The 23318-nt window shown below is 24.7% G+C and overlaps 6 protein-coding genes across 6 annotated transcripts; 3 read left to right on the top strand and 3 right to left on the bottom strand.

The window, feature by feature from the left end:
* Positions 1-108: 108 nt before the first annotated feature.
* On the bottom strand, positions 109-1354 carry PCHAS_0935300 (rhomboid protease ROM3, putative; the record flags this gene model as incomplete). The annotated part of the gene is made up of 4 exons (XM_016798208.1): positions 109-214; positions 333-773; positions 1005-1133; positions 1230-1354. 4 exons carry the CDS (start codon positions 1352-1354, stop codon positions 109-111), a joined length of 801 nt encoding a protein of 266 aa, XP_016655447.1.
* A 2047-nt stretch (positions 1355-3401) lies between these two features.
* On the top strand, positions 3402-4977 carry PCHAS_0935200 (protein disulfide isomerase; the record flags this gene model as incomplete). Its single annotated transcript, XM_736807.2, has 2 exons — positions 3402-3574; positions 3702-4977. The coding sequence occupies 2 exons, from the start codon at positions 3402-3404 to the stop codon at positions 4975-4977; spliced, it is 1449 nt and encodes a 482-aa protein (XP_741900.2).
* A 1036-nt stretch (positions 4978-6013) lies between these two features.
* PCHAS_0935100 (SET domain protein, putative) lies at positions 6014-12151 on the bottom strand (the record flags this gene model as incomplete). Its single annotated transcript, XM_736798.2, has 1 exon — positions 6014-12151. One exon carries the CDS (start codon positions 12149-12151, stop codon positions 6014-6016), a length of 6138 nt encoding a protein of 2045 aa, XP_741891.2.
* Positions 12152-14485: 2334 nt separating this feature from the next.
* Positions 14486-16177, top strand: PCHAS_0935000 (magnesium transporter, putative; the record flags this gene model as incomplete). The annotated part of the gene is made up of 1 exon (XM_740175.2): positions 14486-16177. The coding sequence occupies one exon, from the start codon at positions 14486-14488 to the stop codon at positions 16175-16177; it is 1692 nt and encodes a 563-aa protein (XP_745268.2).
* An 888-nt stretch (positions 16178-17065) lies between these two features.
* Positions 17066-21445, top strand: PCHAS_0934900 (conserved Plasmodium protein, unknown function; the record flags this gene model as incomplete). Its single annotated transcript, XM_016798207.1, has 2 exons — positions 17066-20509; positions 20615-21445. 2 exons carry the CDS (start codon positions 17066-17068, stop codon positions 21443-21445), a joined length of 4275 nt encoding a protein of 1424 aa, XP_016655446.1.
* A 460-nt stretch (positions 21446-21905) lies between these two features.
* On the bottom strand, positions 21906-22856 carry PCHAS_0934800 (ribosomal protein L21, apicoplast, putative; the record flags this gene model as incomplete). The annotated part of the gene is made up of 1 exon (XM_732136.2): positions 21906-22856. The coding sequence occupies one exon, from the start codon at positions 22854-22856 to the stop codon at positions 21906-21908; it is 951 nt and encodes a 316-aa protein (XP_737229.2).
* Between the last annotated feature and the right edge of the window lie 462 nt (positions 22857-23318).

Below are 23318 nucleotides of genomic sequence, written 5' to 3'. Positions count from 1 at the left end.
TTTTTCGTATTTTTATATATTTTTTTTTGTTGAATTTTTAATTTGTTGTGTTATAACATTTTTCATTACTTATTAAACAATTGTTAAAATTAATTTTTTAAAAATAAGCTAAACAAATTCACATGGCATATTCAAAACGAATAGGCGAAGTGGTAAATAAAAAATAATTAAAGCACAAATCGAGGCAAATCCGTAATGTAGACATTCCTGAAAACTACAAAAAAAAAAAGAAATAAAAAAATGTGTTATTCTAATGTACGTAATTAATAGCGTTGTTTTCCCCTCGATTTTTTTTTCTAATTTTTCTCTAATTTTTCTCTAATTTTTCGTACATGTCATATCCCAAAAACTTGTTGTAATGGCATGCCAAAAAAGCTCCGCACACAAATCCTCCTATATGACCAAAAAAATCAACAGTTGGAGAAAAACTTACAAATAAAAAAAATACTAAAAAAATAGATATATTAAATATATAATAATTTTTTGCTTTCTTCGATAAATTTTTCCAAGCTAAAAATATTTCCATAATAGAGCATCCAATTAATCCAAATCCACTAGTTGATGCTCCAACTGCCAATTGGCAAGGATTACAAATTGTTGTTAATGTATTTCCAATAAATCCCGATAAAAAATATATTAATAAAAACCGCTTTTTTTTATACTTAGTCTCAATTACTAACCCTAAATTTAAAATACATATTATATTTATAATTAAATGCCACCAATTGGCGTGCAAAAATATAGGAAATACTAGTCTCCATAATTCTCCTTGCCTGTTCATATATTTATGCATACATGTTAATATATTTTTTTATATATAAATTAAATAGCTAAAAATGTATACACTTTATAAATATCGCACATATAACTAAACATTAGACCTATTGGCTTAAACAGTTACACTATTTTTTCGGTCACAATCAATATGCACACACTTTTAATTCAACTAATTTTTAATTAATATAGCAAAAATAATAATAATGAAATCGATAAAATGTGTATACTTGATGGATGGCCCATATGTAGCTCCAAGGAACATCAAGACGTCTACATTAGGAACTGTTAAGTTTTCACTTAATAAGCAACTCAATATATAAATTAATATTTGAAAAAAACTAATCCATACAATAATTCTGTAAGGACATAAAAAAATAATAAATTTTTTATATTTGTATATGCCTACTTTATTTCACTTACTTAATATACTATTGTAGACTTGTATGTATTACCTATTTAGTGATATATGAGGAAATAAAGCATCGTAAAATTTATTTTGTGCATTTTTCTCAATCAGTCCAGCAGTCCCAGGTAACAAATTTGAATTTTCATTATTTTCCGCATATTCGTTTAACATTATTTGTATGTATATTTGTTTACTTACATTTATATAAACATAAAAAAATTTGAAAAATACAAGTTTTTATACAAAATATAGTTGGAATTTTGTTATTATATTTAAAAATAATTAATACATAAAAAATGCTTATAATTTATAACAGGTATTTATTATATAAACTTTAGTTAAGTATATATTTTTATGTGTGTGAAATTGTGATTACCCACGAAAACCAAAATTATAGCGAACTAAAGAAAAGTGGATATTGTGTATATACAACTAATACAATTATTGTGTCCTGGAATATATACAAAGACAATCATGCTATCCTTTTGAATACAATAAATATTTTTTTTCATACAAAATTATAAAGAATATTTCATATCCTTTTTTATATTAAAATGGGCACACAATGGTATACTACTTTTTAATTATTCCAAATAAATATATAAGAAAATAGGATTATATAGACAGCATGTTTTAATTTTCATACTACTGAATGATTATTTGCTTGGCTTTGTGTGTGCGTCCTTTAAATAATTTAGGGTTGCATATAGACAGAATATATAAATTAAAAAGAACTAGAACAAATCATAGCCTATTGTTAAATACATTTACCAGCAAAATAAACATAAAAAATGCTGATTATATTTATAAAATATTAGCAAATTAAAAAAAGTATATTTAGTGTTACAATAATTATATGCTTACTCCTATTTTCCCTTATAATTAAAATAGGCCTATTTTTAAAGCAAAATTTATAATAATAAAAAGCTAAATGGTTATTATAAAAAAAATTAATTGATATATCTCATTAATTTTATATTTAAAGAGTTCGTTTTCATTATTTTTATTTACAATTATAAAGTCCCTTTTAGGTACATTTCAATATGTAATACTAATACTCAATAAAATAAGCCCAAATTATAATATAATTGTATAAAACAAAATTTAAATTTAAGATATAACCTTCCCTATTCTTGTATACTATTCAAAAACTAGTAACAATAATAATAAAATATACTAGCCATTAATTAGCAAAATAAAATTATTTTTTTTTTTTGGAAAATAGTCTTATATAATTTGTGCATACAATATGTAAATACAAATTTCCTTCATAATTATACACAATCGATTTCTTTAGATTAAGCTAGTACCGATATTGCAATTGCTTATTTACTCTAATTCATATAGTTTAAACAAATAAAATAATATAATATTTTACGTTTTATAGTTTTAGTTTAATTATTCATGTAATTCATACTTTTCAATATATATCCTTAAAAAAATTAAAACAAAAAATCAGCAATGTGCTTATTTTCCATATATAAATTATTTATATAAAAAAGAATGGAAGTATAAATATCTCCGGAATATAATATGTAATTGTGACAGTAGCAATATAAGCACAAACTAGGGATGAAATTTCATTACCAACAATAAAAATATTACACAATATAATAAAGCTTATTTCATAAGGGTATTATATTAATAATATATTTATGGAAATATTATTAAAGAGTGTATTGAAAGAAAAAACCCAAAAAAACGTTAACCTTAAACGTACTTGTAATATTGCTTCATATTTTTTATGTAAGAATAATATATAATAAATATGCACATACATTAAGGGAATTTTTTTAAAGAAAAAAAAAATTATTTTAATTATTTGTGAATGTTAATATATTTTTTATTATAGCAAAATAAATACTACAATTCCGAACAAACTATTTAATTTATAAAACAAAAAAAAGTAAACACATTTTATCATTTAAGAAAAAATATAGGTATAGCTTATAATAAACAAAAATTTTATTTACATAATATATTAACTTTTTATGTGATAATTAAAAAAAAAATTTTCATCAAAGCATATTTTATTGAAAAGTTTTTCATTGTGCTCATTATGCTACTACATATATATGCCCACATTTTCTACCATACCTAATAGCACATATATAAATATGCATAGAAATGCATAATATAAATAAATAACACATATATTATTTTTTCCTTCTTTTATTATCTTTATATAGTGGAGTTTACTTAAATAAAGGTGCCGAAAATGAATTCGAAATATTTTTCTTTTTTGCTATTTTTAATCCCCTTTCTTTTCCAAAATTGTGTTCGATCACATGAGGATCTTTTTAACGAACATGTAACGAGCATACATGATGGAGAATTAACTAATTTTATAACAAAAAATGATATCGTACTAGTTATGTTTTACGCCCCATGGTAAGAAAACTATCATAAAATTTTCACCATCTCTTGCAGCATATAATAATTAGGCCCATTTCACAATTTTATTTTAACCTTATTTTAATTCAATTTTAATTTCCTTTTACCTTTTTTATCATAATAGGTGTGGACATTGCAAACGATTAATTCCAGAATACAATGATGCTGCTATTATGCTTGCTGAAAAGAAAAGTGAAATAAAATTGGCAAGCGTTGATGCTACTATTGAAAGGGGACTTTCTCAAGAATATGGAATTACTGGATATCCAACTATGATTCTATTTAATAAAAAAAATAGAATAAACTATGGAGGAGGTAGAACTGCTCAAACCATTGTCGATTGGATACTTCAAATGACTGGACCAGTCTCGACAGAAATAACAGGAAATATAGAAGATGTTTTGAAAGAAAAAAATATTAATGTTGCATTTTATATAGAATACACTTCAGAAGATCATGAATTATTTAAAAAATTTAATGAAGTTGGAGATAAAAATCGTGAAATTGCAAAATATTTTATGAAAAAAAATGATAAACACAATAAAATATACTGCTATAGAAAAGATGAAAAAACAGTCGAATATGATGAAAAAACTCCACTAAGTGACTTTATAACAATTGAATCATTCCCATTATTTGGTGAAATTAATACAGAAAATTACAGATTCTATGCTGAAAGCCCAAAAGAATTAGTATGGGTATGTGCCACAATTGAACAATATAATGAAATTAAAGAAGAAGTTAGATTAGCTGCTGCAGAATTAAGAAATAAAACACATTTCGTTTTGTTAAACATACCAGAATATGCTGATCATGCTAAAGCCTCATTAGGTATTAATGAATTCCCAGGTTTAGCTTATCAATCAAGTGAAGGTAGATATGTATTAACTAACCCAAAACAATCTTTAAAAAACCACAAAGATATTATTACATTTTTTAAAGATGTTGAAGCTGGAAAAATTGAAAAATCTCTTAAATCAGAACCAATACCAGAAGAAGATAAAGATGCACCAGTAAAAGTTGTCGTTGGTAATTCATTTATTGATGTTGTATTAAAAAGTGGAAAAGATGTACTTATAGAAATCTATGCCCCATGGTGTGGACACTGTAAAAAATTAGAACCAGTTTATGAAGAACTTGGAAGAAAATTAAAAAAATATGATCATATAATTGTTGCTAAAATGGACGGTACACTTAATGAAACAGCACTTAAAGAATTTGAATGGTCAGGTTTCCCAACCATATTCTTTGTTAAAGCTGGATCAAAAATACCTTTACCATATGAAGGTGAAAGATCATTAAAAGGATTTGTTGATTTTTTAAATAAACATTCCACTAAAACTCCAATCACTATTGATGGTGTTTCACAATCTGACGACGGAGCTTCTGAAGAATTATAAGCCACCTCAATTTACATATTTATGTGCTATATTTTTCGCAATGCCTATATTGCTTCATTATGTACATGTAAATCATTTTTTATACCCGCAATTTTATAAGAAAAGAAAAAATACATAATTATATATATTGCGGGAATTATATATATGAATATATATAATATTATTTGCATCGTGGGTTTTTTTTCTTCTTTTTTCGCAACGAATTGTTTATAACTCATATATAAAGGGAAATTAATTTTTTTAAATATTAAAAAAATACCATTTCGTTAGCCCCCATTTATTTACGCATAACATATCGTAAAGGATGGTTTTATTTTTTCCCTTTTTTCCTATACTGGTTCTTTAAGGGTCAATTTATATTCCTATTTATGCACATATATATATACATATTTATATAAGCATGGGTTTGTAATTTTTTTTCCCATGTGTATATACACCCCCATAATTCGTGTGTTACATACATGATAAAATTACGTTAAATATCTACAAAATTATATAAAAACAATGAATTGCTTATTTTCATTCTTAAATAGAAAAAGTTCTTTTTGCACATGCTCAGAAACACTAGAGTACATATGCAGCACAAATGTGCGTAAATATCTCATTGTATGCATTTCCAATCATGGCTAGCGAAAAATAAAAAAAATAAAATAATAGATAGTGAAAAAAAAATAAAAAATAAAATAATAGATAGTGAAAAAAAAAATAAAATAAAATAATGGCTAGTAAAAAAAAAATAAAAAATACAATAATGGCTAGTAAAAAAAAAAAATAAAAAATAAAATAATGGCTAGTTTAAATAGGGAAAACAACGGCATTCAAATTTGTCTAAAAACAATGTTTGTAAATGGAAAAAGCAAAAGGGTAAAATGTATTACGATAATGAACACTACAAACGGAAAATTATTTAGGAAATTTGTCATAACAACGGAAAATATATTTAAAAATATGCGTATACGTATATGCATGCATATATACATGACAGGGGCATGTGTATTTTAAAAAAGTTGCTATAATAGACGCCTCCGTTTTTTGGTTATCCAATATATCCTTTACATTTTTTCGAACGACACATACACTTAATATTTTTGTAGTTAATTCCATAATGATATTTCAGGGGTTCATTTGGGCTTATATCCCTTGAAGAAAATATTCCAACGGAAGGATAACTATCACCTCTCCATATTGTTATAACATTAACATTAGGCTCACATGAGTGATTTAGAAAACGAGCAACGTTCGAAATAAATAAAGCATCAATGCATGGTATTTTCCAATCATCAGCATAAGTTTCATCGACTTCTGCAGTCTCAATAAAATAATTAAAATATCCTTTTTTGTCATATTCATGTTCCCTAGATATCATTTCTTTTCGTGTTGTTATTTCTCCTACGTAATGCATAATAAGTGAATTTGCTTTTATATGGGAGCATGCAACGATATCCCATCCAACGTCGACCGTTTTTACAACCTTTACGGGATAATGTAAACCCTCTGGAAATTTATTTATACATTTTAGTGGGTCACATAAACAATTGCCTGAACATGCAGCTAAAACATTGAAATCATTAATATCATAGCTTTTATTCCCATCACAATATATTTCATTCGTTCTTTTATGTTTCAATGCTTTACAATATCCATTAATATATATTTCATCAAAATCTTTTTTATTATAATTTTGGGGTGTACAACCAGAACATAGTGGCAATAAATTATATGGTGGTAATCTCGAAAAAAATATAGTCTTGTTTACATAAGTAAAGTTCATAGGAGGTAAATCATTATCTACCTCGTTTTCAACAGGAATTTTAAATTTTTCTTTTCCAGCAGATAAATCTTCATATGGATTCCAATCATCTTTAAAAGGTTTTTTCAATTCTATATATGCTGATATAGCTTCTTTGCTTTTGATTGGAATAAATAAGTGAGCCGGTCTTTTTGCTAATTCACAATTTATAGATATTTCACATTTTTTTATTGAAATATCTAAGTTTTTTAAATTTTTAGTTCTTATCATTTTATTTTCATTTACTTCTTTTTCAAAACATAATGTTTCTAACATTAAAACCATTGGTAAATATTTTCCCAAACACCAAAATGGATATTTTCCCTTTAGTGCATTCTTATTTATACTATGTTTTCTTTTATTCTCTTCTTCAGTAGGTTGATATATTTGTGTCGTTCCATTATTTGTATCCATTCGTTTTATATCATTCATATTTTCATTTAATATATCTTGATTAGCTTTATAACTTTGCCCCAAATCTTTAACCTTCATTTGTTTGTATTCCTTCATACATTCTTCATAAACCCGAACATCAGAGTTGAGCCATTCTGTAGCCAAATTTTCAGCTATACATTTTTTTCTGATAAATTTATAAATATGATTAAAATTAGTAAATGCTGTAGATTTATAATTTTTAATATATGGTACCCTTAAAGTCATAATTATTTCATTGTTATAAAAAACATTAATGGAAACAGAATTTTTTTCATCTAAATTTTTTTTTCTTTCATATATATTATTATAAAATCTACAATTACTAGGAATAAAACATTTATCCATATATAGCCTTTTAAAGACATATAATATATCTCTTTTATATTCTGATGTTGAATAATCATTTACAGTAAATGCATTTGCTATTTTATATATCCCATCATACCGTATACCATAATTTGGTCCATATTTTGTTTTCAAATTGTTATGACGAAATATTCGTATAGGCATTTGCAACAAATATGAATTATATAATGCATTAGCATAACATTTTCTGAGGCTTGATATTTTGTTACTTAAAAAAGATAATAAATATTTTAAAACAAAACAATTGCCATTATCTGTAAGTATATCATTTTTTGAATTTAATATTATTGATGATACAATATGCTCATTCTTATTTATTGGATGTAAAAATAAATTATATGATGTATATTTACATAAAAAAAATAAAGCTATATGATAATTATGTGAAAAATGAGTATTCACTTTAATATCTAAAATATTAAAATTACTATTATATATTGAATCAATAGTTAACATATATTTTTTTTCTTTTTCGCTTAGTTCAGTTTTAACTAAGCTATTTTGAAAATTATTATAATTCATTTGATTTCCATTTGCAATCGAATTATTATAGTTTTCATTCGTATATGTATTCATATTCGATTCATTGTTTATATTTTTGTCATTACCATCTGTATTACCATTTAATGTACCTTCAAAATTATTTGGAGTATTATTAGGATATGGTACCCCTTCATTAGTGTTATTACCCATCATATTGTCATTATTTTGGGTTCTAACAGTATTATTTACATCTATGATTCCAGTAGTATTACCATTATTATTATTGCTGCTGATTCCGTTATTTATATTATTCATTCCAGAACCAGACTGCATATAATTGCCATTATATTGATGCGAACCTTCAACAGTAGATGCCCCAATCTCTCTACTTTTATCATTTATATATCCAGAACTATTTCGGTTGTCCATATAGTTGTAACTATTTGGATTAGCATTTGCATTATTATTGTATTGATTCATTTCTTGTTTTTTTTTAAGTTCATTATTTTCTATCAACATTTTATAATTATTTTTAATCCTTTCCAAAAGCATTATACTTACATTTTCTAATTTTATTACATCTTCGGTATAATTGTCATCTGAATTTATATTTTTTCTTCTTCGTCTTCTTCTTCTACGTACAATTGTTTCTTTACCTTTTTCAATAGTTTTTTGAATTTTTGTTTTTTTAGATATACGTCTTCTTCTTCGCCTTCTTTTTATCAATGATATGTTATTACAAAATACACCTTCTTTTCCATCTTTAATTAAAACCCCATTATTATTTCCATTCATGTTAGAGGATCCTCCTTTTGTTAGACCCCCTTCATTGGTAATGTTATTTTCTTCCTTCGTATTTCGTCGTCTTAAAATTATTTTCTTTTTATATTCCATATTTACTTCATTTTTTATTCCTCTTCTTCCTACTAAGCCTTTTTCAACATCTACCTCATTATCATCTTTAATAATTGTATTATTTTCTTCAACACATTTTTCGCCATTTTTTATATTCATATCATTTTCACATTCATTATTAGATGCATTTTCTACAACATCTGATTCTTCAACTTTACATCTAACATTATTATTTATAGAAGAATATGATAAAGAAGATTCACTATTATCTTTTCTCAAAACCATATTATCATTTTGTTCGATATCTATACCAGTTTCATTACTTGAACCTATATTTATAATATCATTAGAATTGTTATTATAATTTAGTTTATTTTTTACATATATGAAATCCATTTCTTCATTTTTATTCTGTTCATTATCTGCATCTTTTGAATCTAAATTTAGTTTATTATGATCATCTGCTATTTCGGAATTATTTTCTCTATAACTATGATTACTATCTCTATCAGAACATATCATTTCATTTCTTTTTTTACCATCACACTCCGAATAATTTTCTTCATCTTGATCATCATAATTTTGATTTTCATTTTTTTGGGGGTCCAAATCAAAGTCATTATTATTTTCGTCCGTTCTAGATATATCGTTTTGCTCATTTTCATTATTTTTCATATTTGTAATATCATAATAATCTGGATTTTCTATTTTTATAAGATTTTTTAAATTATTCTTAGTGTTGCTACTTCTGCTTCGGTTCATATTTTCATCCTTTGCTTGGTCATCTATATTTACTGGCGATTTATTATCTAAATTGTTCGCATCGGCTTGATAAGATTCGTTTTCGTCGGCCAATCCGTTTTCGTCAGCCAATTCGTTTTCGTTTCCATTCTCATCCTCGTTTAAGTTGTTTCTTCTTTTGCTTCTCTCAATATGACTACCTCGTCTACCTCTAACAATTTCATCGTTTGACTTCTCGTCTTTTACAATTTGATTTTCTTTTTCCTTTGCAATTAGTTTATACCCCCATTTACCTCTTCTCCTTCTTATTATTTTTTTAGTATCAATATTATTAAATTCGTTATTTTCATATTTATAATTATCATATAAATAAGATTTATTTTTTCGACTTCTTCGTCCCCTTCTCTTTCCCTTTTCCTTTTTTATGCAAATCTCTTTTGTTCTTCGTTTTCCTCGTCCTTTCATTTTAGTACCCCTTCGATTTATTTCCGTATTATTATTATTATTATCTATTTCATTATTATGATCCATCTCGATTATATTATCATATGTTTTATTTGGCTGCACATTTTTTTTGGCAAATTTTATATTATGTATATTAAAATAATAGGAATTTATAAAATCAATAGCTGTTAATTTATCTTTATTCATATTTCTATAATAATTATTAAACATTGATATTATAATAGAGTGAGTGTCAAGTAAGTTATCTTTAATTCGCCAACTCGATATTGGATTTTCTTCAATACGTATATGTTTATTTTGTATTTGAAAATATAATCTTAAATTTTTAAATAAACAAAAAGTATATATTAATTTTAATGAGCTTTTTAAAGTTGTTATATCATATGAAAATAAATTATATAACATAAATTGCTCGATTACTGAATCTTTGCTAGATATTATATTATTAAAATTAAATCGTTCGCCATTTAATTTTTCTATTAATTTTAATAATGTTCCTTCTTCTTCTGTTGTTAAATACCTTTTAGGAACTTTACAAATGAATCCCATATTATATTTTTGATCAAATATTATTATTATATTTTTTAAACGTTTATTGGTTGTAGAACTTGATGATGCACTACTTTCACTTGTATTATCATCATCCATTTTTAAAAAGAAATGTTTCGATATTTTTATATTAGATACTTTATTAGTCATATTATCTAAATTATCATATCCATAGTAATACATGTTATTATTATTATTATTTACATTTTCATACATAGTTCCCATATTAGGTTGTCCAATTTTATATTTTATGTTTCCATTATTTGCTAATACAGATTGTGATCTTCTTCTTCTAATTCCTTTTTTCTTTTCTTTTGTATTACCTCTCTTTAATTTTCTTTTTCTTCGTCTCCTACGAATTGGCTTATTTTCATTTTCAAATTTAACAGCTCCATATTCCTTTAATTCAGTCATGTTATTATTATTATCACAAATTTTATCTTTATTTTCGGAAACACAAATTTGATTACTATTATTTATACTATTGCTATCATTTATAGTTATAGGGGTACTATTATTAATTCCTTTTACATCTATCATATTATCGTTTTTTAAATCTGTATTGTCTTTAGAATTATTTGAAATTGTTGGATCAGTAGAATTAGGAGAAATATGATTACTACTACATACTACACTATTATTATTATCAATTGCTAAAAATCCATTTTCATTTTTTAAAGAACTCTTTTCTCTTCTACCTCTTTTTCGACCAACTTTAATATTATTTGGATTTAATAAATTCTCTTCCCTTTTATTTTCATAACCATTATTAGGTTGAGAAGTCCTTCTCATGATCTTCAATCCGATTTTCTTTTTTTCCTTTATATTGCCATTTTCATTTCCATTGCTTATTATATTATCTGCATTATCGTCTTGCCCATTTTTTACACAATTTTGGTTATCATCCACTGCCGAGTCGTTTATAAAAACATTTTCAGCAGTGTTATTGCTCGAACATAAATTGATATAATATTTTTCTTTATTCTTATTTTTCTCATCCCCAATCAATTTTGTATTATTTGTAGCGAAATATTGTAATCCGTTTTTTTGTAAATTTGCCACCATTTCAGGATTCCCTTCTAACATAATTGTCGAAGGTAAATTATTTATATTATCTTCTTGAACATGAATAAGACCAGAATTTTTCATTTCATCGTCTGTGTCAATTATCATACATTCTTTTTCGCCATTATTATTGCTATATATCATTTCGTTTTCACTTTCATTTTGTTCGCCATATTGTTCGTCGTATTGTTCGCCGTATTGCTCGTCGTATTGCTTTGTATTTTCTGCTATCAAGGAATCATTGTTTTCATGTTCACAATTACTAACGCTTGCATACTTCCTTATGCTTCCACTATTCGATATATGATTATTTATATCATCATTTCTATTATTGATTTGGGTTGTAATATTATTACTGCTCAACCTAGATAAGGTTTGGTCTGTTTCACCATCGTCATCCATTGCCCCAATAACTTGTTCCTTCATTTTTCTATCGTATTATCATTACATATATTTATATATAAGCATACATTTCCCCTTAATGTTGTTTACCCAAAAAAAATATATATATTTATTTTTTATTTTTTTTTTTTTGTAATTATATATAATTATTTAACCAACTATCGTTTGGTTTTCATACATACGAAATATTTAACCAATAGTACAAAACAAAAATAAAAAAAACAATTAAACAAAAAATTAAAATAAACGAAAAAATTTATAAAACACAAAAAAATAATACGGATGTAAGCAAAAACAATCAAATAATATATTATATTTTTAAATATACTAGTGTAAATATATTAATATTTTTTCATACAAAATATATAACCATCCAATATATTATAATAATATATCCAAATGCCACATATTAAATACAATGATTTATATATGTATTTTACATTTTTAGATTTAATAATCGAGGCGAGCCACTTTATCATTTATTTTTTTTTATTTTTTTTTTTTTTTTTTTTCTCTTCCTTTCCAATAATGATATACTAAACAAAATTTATATTATCTATAAATCTTTATAAAACATTTTGTTCACTAATGCAAATATTAATAAAAATTCCATTTACAATATATTACCAATTGTTTAAATTCAGTCTAAGTATGATCTTTTCTGTTTAATATAAAAAACGAGATACGATTTAAGTTGCTCACATTATTTTTATACATTACTTACAAATAAATAAATATTCCAACACGCATGTTTATTATTTCTTAATTTCTCTTTATTCATTTTATTACTTTATTTTATTTATTTTATAAATTCGAACAAATATAATTACGATTAATAACTGAAATATAACTAAATACATATTTTTATATATTAAGTCTTATGGATTAAATAGCCAGTTAATAAGTATAGACGTTCATACCAAAAAATACAAATATCATATTCATACAAATAAAAAAAAATAAAAAAATATATATATATTAAAATAATAAATTTTTTAAATTGAAAAAAAAAACATTATTATAATTATACCAATTTACAAGTAAAAACCAATATCATATTTACCCCATTTTATTTTTATTAAAAATTTGGTACTCCATAAACTTTTTATATTATACATATTTGTACATGTAAAATGAAATAAATCCAATATAGCCAATTTGTAATGTGTCATGGCTACACCAATAATAGCATTATCAAATATGTTAATAAATACTCAGATTAATACTAAAACGTTTAAATATGTTTCATATTGATTTATAAAGTTACAACTTTTAAATGGCTATATTCCAAATTGCTTCCTTTTTCTTCTATACCGGTTTTCATACAACACTTTTAATCTGTCCATCCCATTTTTTACCAAATTCGTATGTGGCCTTCACTTCATTAAATAGGTACTTCTTTAATTGCTTATCCAGAAAAGGTTTCACATTAATTTTGTTTCCATATGAATGTGTTCCTTATTTAAGTTATGCCTTATTTGACTAACTTTAATATTCATTTGTGTCTTTTTTGCCATCGTAAATATTTCAAAATTAATTGTATAAACAAATAAGTATATATTTTTTTAAATTGCAATATTCGCTCTTTTTATGTAATATCGCTAAAATGCTGCAACATATCGAGATTATATTTACTAAAACTTTACACTCTGCTAAATGCCACCATTTCAACAATTTTACAACCTATTTAATTAGCTAATAGTGCCATATATATGTACATTCCCTTTATTTTAGGAAATGCATTTCATTCAGCAAACACCTTCACAAATATATGCCCTCTTAATTTGTAACTTAAAAAAATTACATAAAAAAATATATTACATCAAAGGGTTTATTGATTAATTCAAAATTCGGATTTCTAAATAAGTCATGTTACTTTATCCCATTATATATGTACATATTTTTTTATTTACAAACGCATATGTGTAAAACTGTTGACATTTAAATAAAATATTAACTATATATAGCTAACTGCCAAATTATACATAACAATATGCAATTGTTCTTTTAATATGTCCAAAAACTAAAAACTAAAATCACAAGTATTTATTATTAATACCAATTTTAATCTTATGTCTTTTTTATTTTTATAATAAAGCTATTTTTTTTAAGCTAGCTATTTTCCTTGCAATGAAAAAAATATTTTTTTTTTTATGACCAAGCAATATTTTTTTAGAAAATATTTAGCTCAAAATATAGAAATAAATATTTTTTTGACGTATATTTTGAAAATTTATGGAAAAACGGGATGGCTCTTTATTTTTATTTCCCCAATATTCTTAGATATAAACATATAATTTTTTTCAATTCCCATGCTGTTCTATACATCACCGTTGTCTACATCCCTTATCAAAAAAAATGAACGTATCATTTATTGGAGTATTATTGTGCTTTATTGGATCGTTTTTAGGGGCATTGGGAGATAAATATGTACATGATAGTTATAATATTGATACCAATAAATTATATGGAACTAAAAAAAAGACATTGTGGTTAATTGGAATATTACTAAGTGTAGTGATCGATCCAATTTTTACAATCATTGCATTATATTTTACTTCCGCAGCAGTTGTTGCCCCATTTGCCGGTGTGCATATTTTATGGAATTTAATAATTACAAATGTTTCGTTGAAAATTAAAATTAAATTACATCAATATATGGGAACATTTTTTTTAATATGTGGTATAACTTTAATTATTGCATTTTCAGAAAAAAATGTTGATATTCTTAATATGAACGATTTAATTAATATATATCTACAGCCAATTGTGATCATATATATTTTATCCGTTTTTTTTATAATAGTTGTATTGCTAATTATATGTGTAACCCCATTAATTTGCAATATTATACATAAAAATAAAAAAAACACAAATAATAATACCATCACCATGAATGAGAACTTTGATAATAGTATTAGGGATATAAAAATTTATAATGATATATCAAAAAATTACAACAAAAAGATAGATCGAAATAAAAATAAAAAATTAAATGACGTTATAAAAAATAATATTAACGACCATATTGAAGAAGGTACCGTATCCCCTAGCAATAATGAAAAATACTCTTTACATAACCGTACTTATAATAGTAGCAATTTATATAACACTTTTGAGCATTTATCCGAATATATATTCCCAGCTTATAGTAACAGCCTACCTAATACTAAAGGTGAACGAAGCAATAAAGCTGTACACCGAATATATAATTATAATTATAAAAAAAGCAGTACTGATAGACTATCGAGAAAAGAACAACATTCCTTAAACCGTTCAAAAAAACTCAGATTAAATCGTTTATTAAAAAAAAGACAAAGAAAATGTAACAGCGGTAATACCAAAAGGTACCGATCCCAAAAATATAAAACTATGCTTAATAATAAAAAAAAACAACAAAATGCCAAACAAAAATATGATAAAAATGAAAAATACATGTATCATAACAAATTTGAAAACAACGGAACTATCCAAAGTAAAACCGATTTTACAACAATACAATCTTATAGACATAAAATAAAACGCTACAAAGGAAATGAAGAAATATATTATGAATATGCACACACACCATTTTTGTCGTTTTATTTAAGCCAAAGAAGTATTTCAGATTGTGAACAAAATGAAAAAATTCATTCCGTTTATTATCGAATATGCTGTTGTACGTTATGTGGAATGTCAGGAGGATTAGTAAATATATTTTCTGAACATATAATAACAATTTTTTCACGCGAAAAGTTTTATATATTTCAATATTCTTTCACATACCTTATTACAATTTTAACATTATTTTGTTTATGTAATCAACTAATTTTTTTAAATGTTTCGCTATCAAAGTTTAGTGTCACATCTGTTATCCCATTAATCATGTCGAATATCGTTTTCCTTAGTAGCTTAACTACTATTGTAATGCAAGTAAATGAATCAAGAATGAGCATTAATAGTGTTCTATTCTTTTCATTAGGAGTTTTTTTAGTTATAATAGGGATACTATATTTGCAATATAATATAAACCAAGTACTAATCAAATATTTCAGGAAAAAGAGAAAATAGAATAACCAGAAAAAAAGTAAAGCTATACTTACAAAACAGTTTTAAATATTTTTTTAAAATCAGTTTATTTTTTTTATCTTTCTCCAGCTTACTATGCATTTCTCAGCAACACTCAAAACGAATAGCATCAATTTGTAGAGAACGCTAAAAAATTCACATTATATATAATTACGAAATTGTGAAATAGGTTCATATATCATGAATATTTTTTTTTTGTGTGAAGTTGAAATGATATTGAGAAAATATTTTGTTCCCTTATTTTATTCATCCATATAATTCTTAATTTTTATCTTACGATAGATCCTATGTTTAATCCACCTATTTTCAATTAAAGCATTTTTTAATAATTCGTAATAATAATATTATACCTTTTCAAACTTATGAAGATAGCAAGATAAATATGCACATTTAATTTGTTTTATTTATTATATTATTAATATTTATATTATTTTCTTTCCTTTATTTTTTTATCTTTATTATTTTAATGTGATATATATGTATATCTATGTAAGTGTAAGTTGATGTTAGTCAGACTTTCCTTTAAGCCAAGAAAGGAAATATAAATGGGTAATAATATATCAATAGATTTCTTAATATGTATAGAAGAAAAAATTGGAATATATAACAAGAATGGATTGATCAATATATACTTTTTTTGTGAAAATAAAAATATAAGTTCACTACTTTGTGGCAATCCAAAGATGGATGCAGCCAAAACAAAGTAGTGAGCGTAACATTGGATAATTTCATTGGCTTGCTAATTACCCACAAGTTTTTATCCGATGTTGTATTAAGTAATGCATACCCTATTTTCGAGTTTCACAGTTTCAAAAACCTTTCCTTTTCATTACTCATACAAAAATGTAGTTATCAAAACACAGAAAAGAAATGATATTCTTTATTTTAATCGTTATTTTTTATATACATTCCTTTGAAGGGTATGGTGTGAAAATAACTTCGTACTTGAAAAGTTATCCTATCGCTTTAACGAACCAACTAAAAAAGCGATGTAAAAAAAGGGTTTTATACAACGACACCGCAAATGTTAGCATTAGTGACAAGGGTAGTGACAATTATGAGGATGGGAAAAATGATTTGTTCGAATATTTTGCTAAACGAACTTCCGAAGAAGAAGAAAAACTTAAAGAAATGAAAAAAAACAAAAAAAGAATTTCAGTGACATATACTCAAAAGCTGCCTAAAAAAAATATTTTATTAAAACGATGGAAATATGATTTATTTGAAAAAATCAAAGAGAAAATGAAAAAGGATGATGAAATGAAAAGAAAAACAAAATTATCTAAATATAAATATAAATTACCAATTGATTTTTTTAAATTAGGTGATTCAATAAGAGGAAAAATTATAAGTGTTCAAGATCATTTGATAAAACTTGATATTAGTTCTATACATCTAGCTCATTTGTATATAAAACGTTATTTTAATGATAAGACACAGATTCATAAAAAATATAAAATTGGAGAATACATAGATGTTGTCATTTCTTATATCCACAAAAAAAATAACATCATACAAGTTACAAATGATGAAGAAGAAATTAAAACTTTGCGCACAAATCTGAAACGTCTTAAAGATGCAGGTTTTTTTGAACCCCCAAAAAGGGAAGAAAAAAACGATTCCAAAGTTGTTGGTGAAAACGATTCCAAAGTTGCTGATGAAAACGATTCCAAAGTTGTTGATCACAATGAGGATAGTGAAATTGGCGAACCAAAATTAGACGATCAGAAAATAAAGGAAACACTTGGAGTGGAGTTTCAAAAGAATGATGAAGTAAACGATTTAATGTATATAAAAGAAGGAAGTGTAAAAAAAAAAAAAAAAAATATAACCGAATATAAAATCGAAGATATAGTAGATGGTGTTGTTAAATTTGTAAATGAGAATGGAGCATATATAGATATAGGATGTAAAACACTTGCATTTCTAAACTTAGGGCATTACAATAAAGATCCCAATTTGTTTCTATCAAATGGTGATAAAAAAAAAAAAAAAATAGAAGTTGATGATTATTTTAAAAACTTAAAAATTAGAAAAATAGATGTATTAAATAATAGAATTGAAGTCACACCATATAATCTACAAGAAGAAGCATGCCTAAGAATTATAAACCAACAAGAAACAATAAAAGAACAAAATAAATATATCCCATCTCTTGCCTATATGACAAATAGTTATCATATAATAAATTACCTCAAAAGGTATAATCAAATGAAAAACGAAAAAAAAAAAAAAAATAATAATCAAAAATCAAATGAATCTGATAATATTCATAACTTATTTGATAAAAGAGATCAACTAGATAAATTAAAACAAGTTACTAGTTTAGAAAAAAAAAATATTTCTTCCTTTATACTTAAATATAATGAATTATCATCACCCAACAGTAATTATCAAGACATTTTAGAACAGAATGCAGATAATCAAGAATTTATAAAAGAAATTACTATGGGCCAAGATCAACAAAATGGATCCGAAAACAACCAAGTTTTTGATTTACAATTTTTTAAAAATCAAAATAAAAAACTTAAAAATGAAATTGAAAATTATAGAGAAAATGAAACACAAACAGACACCTCATCAAATTATCAAAACAACCAACCCCCTAACATGCTTGACCCCATGTTTACAAAATATGGAATCACAAAAGAAATCAGTAAACACGGAGAGAATCCTACATCGCCAAACATTCCCAACATTCCCAACATGCACAACATAGATGACGATTATGGCAACTTCAATGATCTATTTCATTTAAAAAAAAATAATAATAATAACGGCGATTATGAAAACCTTGAGCAAGATGGAAACAAACCCGCACTTTTATATTTAAAAAAAAATATTGCAAAAATTAAAAAAAGCGTATTAGAAGAAACAAACCAAAACCATCAAAAAATAGACCGAACATCTGTTCCCTCTCAAAATGAATATGAAGATTTAGATCCTGAACATTTTGATGACAATGAAGATCAAATAGGATCACCAGATTTCGAGCAGCCCCAGGAAGATGCTGACGATGCTAACGATGTTGAAGATGATGAATCTTTTCTTCGAAAGGAAAATCAAAACAACGTATTGGAAAATGAGGATGACAAATCGGAAAATGAACAGGATGAACCATTTTTTGATGTTAAAAAAAACTTAGATTATATTTTAAGTCAGAACATAAATATGAAAATAAATCAAAGAGATAATAATGAATACATAACAAATCATAGGTTGGGAAATTATAATGATAAATATTATGACAATACGGAAAAAGATATTGAAGAAGCTTCTAAATTATTTGGAGATGACATAAAAACATGGGATGAAAAAATGTATTACTATTTTGGTAGTAGAGATAATATTTCTTTAGATAATTTAAATATTTATGATGATGATGAATTTAAAAATAATTTGCTAAATAAAAAGGAAGATCAGTTTGATAAATATAATGAAATTTTAGATTCAAACCATTGGAATGTTTCAAATGAAAAAGATTTTATCAGTGCAGTATATGCAGATACACAAAATCAAATCTCAGATCCAATTCAAACAAATAATGATAATACAGACCACATCGACCAATCAGACTCTTCATTATATGAATCAATAAATCATAGCATCGATTCAAACGATGATAATAATAATTATGAGCATCTAAAACAGATGCAAAATGATTCTACTTCTAACATTTTAAAAAACGAACAAATCAACCAATTTAATAATTTAGAAGAATATATAAATACATTTACAAATGATGAGCAAACACAAGAAAATATAAATACAAACAACTCTGAAACTAATAGTGATCCTCTACATGAAATATCAAAACAAGAGATAAAAAACGAAAATAAAAATTTAAGAAGCCAAAATATGAACCCACCAGAACTAAAAAACATTCATCATCATTCGGACAAATCAAATCACAATTTTGATAATAAAAAATCTGATGATACAGAAAAACACCATGAAATAAATATTGATCAAATTGTAAGTAAGGCCTTACATATTGGAAATATTCTTAAAAAAAATGAAATTAAAAAATTAAAAAAAGCAGAAGAATTAAAAAAAATAAACGAATTAAAAGATGAGGAATATACTGCATACCCTACTGATGATAATAATGATCATTTTCAAAACCCAATTTTAAAAATAAATAAAAGTTTTAAACATAAAAATATCATGGAACCCGAAAATGAGGTGCTTACAGAATCGCCTGTACAACTGAATATTAATGAACCCGATTCAAAACAATTTAAAGATGGCTATGAAAAAAATATAAACAAGGATGATGAAGAATTAAAGGCATATAAAAATGCATCGTATGAGGTATATCAAAAATGAAAAAAAAAAAAAATACAAATCGACCCTTAAAATATTTCCAAATTTTCACACATTTTTATTGCATAAACATGCTTCCCTTTTTCTACTTAGGTACAAGGATATTATAAAAGAAAAATTAAAAGCGCAATGGAGTTGGATGATATGGACAAAGAAACAGATGCAGATGCAGAAGCAGAACCCGATGCAGAGATAGACTTCTACGATGATGACATAATAAATGAACCCCGTGAAAAAACAAATAACAAAGAAAGTTTCGAAACCAATAACCACCAAGCAAACATAAATAACAACATCTTAAATGTTGATAGTAAAAAGGATATGCTTCATTTGTATGGAGAATATGATCCAATAACTCAGGGGGATTATTTAGAAAAAATATTGCAAACAGAAAAAAATACGAATAAGGCAGCTAGTAAAGATATTGAGCTTATTATTCAGAGTTATAGACATGCTAATGAATGTCCTGACAAATTCATAGAAAAAATGAATAAAGAAAAAGAAGTTGAAAATGATAAAAAACATAAAATAAAAACAGAACACAATTATAGTGACGAATTTCAAATTGAAAATACCCCAAATGAACTACCTACAAATTCGTATGATAAACCAAAAAATATAAACCCCATCGATAAAATAAAAAATAACATGCAAGATGAATTTAACTTTTTAACAGATACAAGTGTTTCTTTAAAAATGCTATCACTAAAATTGGGACTCCTCAAAGAAACTGATTTACATATGTCTGATCAAGAACTAATCACCTATTTTATAAATAATAAAAGATTTCGAAGAGTTTTGAAATTTTATAATGTAAATATAAAAAATGTAACTATACCTTTGATTTATAAAATTACAAAATTATTATATTTTGAGAGACCTTTCCCCAAGAAGGAAAAAAATCATAAGCTTAGTATCGATTAAAACAGGATAGAATATATCGAATATAAAAAATAAATAATATACAACCAATTGAATATATAAATTAATTCATATTTTTTGATGTTTCTTTTTTATTTTGCCATCCAAAAAATGCTCAATCCATTAGTTTGTGCATTTCGTTTCGGTTTTTCACCGAATATTGTTTTGTGTATATGTATGTCCAATATTATTTTATATTTAATAATAAATATCAAATCATATTATTACTGTTCTTATTATCATTAAGATTCATTTTAGCATAGCAGTAGTGATATACCACCTTTTTTTTGTATATAACTTATATGAATAACATTATTTTCTTTCAAAAAAATATGTACATATATAATAAAATAAAATTGGGAAACTACAATTTTACACAGAAAAAAAAAACAAAACATAATAAGAGGTCTAAAAGTAGACCTAAAAAAAAAAACAAAAATTAATCATATAATAATTATTGTTGTTAAGAATAGAAATGCTCTCTAATCATATGCTCATTGGCAACAGGATCGAAATCATCTAATGGATCATATTTGTTTAAACGCTTTTCTTTTTTTTCTTGTTCGATTTTTTTAACTTCTTCTATAACTTCAGGTCTTTTACTTAATTTTTTTGTTTTTAATATATTTCTAAGCATTTTCTCTTGTTTATAATTTCCTCGATGTTTATAAAAAGTTTCAAATTTCCATGAACAGAAATTATTTAAATAATCAATAAAAGTTCGTTTTAAATATTTTAATTCTAAACTTGGTCTTACTATATTATGAATACGATTTAATATATAAAAAATAGGATCATCTTTAAAAAAATTATATTTTCTTTTTTCATCATTTATTAATTCATTATTTGATTCAATTTTATTTATATAGATCCTACTCATTTCTTGTCTATGTCCATAAAATCTTCTGTAATTTTTTTTGGGTTTAAATTTTAATCGATATATTTTATTGCCTCGAAAATGTTTAATAACTGTTGCGTTTACTCGGACATTATCTAAAAAGGGGTTACCAAAAGATAACTTCCCTTCTTCATTACTATAAAAAGCTATTCGATTTAAATTTATATTCTTATTTTCCTCTTGCTTTATCCTAAATACATCATAATATCTACCTTCTTCAATCCATTTTAATCGACTACATAATTCAACTACACAATATTTACCACTTCGGTCTCGATTATCTTCCAACTCTGATAATTTTATTTGTGCTGGTGAACTGATTAATACATTTAATCTATTTCGTGGGCTTCTTTGATACTTATTTATATTTTTTATAAAATGGAAATTATATCCATTTCTATTATTTACTTTCGATAAATGTATTTTGTTTCCCTCTATTCCAACATTCATATGATATAAAATTAAAACAGATAACCAAAATATATAAAAATATATATTTCTCTGTAAAAAAAACATATTTCCGCATTTTCATTCTAACCTGTTATATATTTTTTTTCTCATCATTTTTAACTATACGGAAATATACCATTATATTTTTTTCATTTGTTTTTTAAAAACCTCATTTTGGCTTTAATAATACACTACATCATATAGATAATCTTTCACTTCTTATAGTGTAAATTTTTCCAAACAAATTTATGTAAATATCTCAATGATTATATGTACAGCCATGTAAGCACATACCTATTTATTCATATATATCCGGCTTATAATTATTCTTATTACTATTAAAAAAATAAATACCCCATGCTTGTGATATTCCTAAAACAGTTTTCCCCTTTTCAAATACATAATTTTTAATGACACTTCCAATGATATTTAATTAAGGTTTTTTTTTTACTCTATTAATGCATTAACTTTTTTATTATATTTTTTTTTTTTACTATGTTCGAACAAAATATAGCTAGAAATTATGAA

Source organism: Plasmodium chabaudi (assembly GCF_900002335.3).
Source record: "Plasmodium chabaudi chabaudi strain AS genome assembly, chromosome: 9".
Taxonomy (NCBI): Eukaryota; Apicomplexa; class Aconoidasida; order Haemosporida; family Plasmodiidae; genus Plasmodium; species Plasmodium chabaudi.
This window is presented reverse-complemented; position numbering and strand designations above follow the sequence as displayed.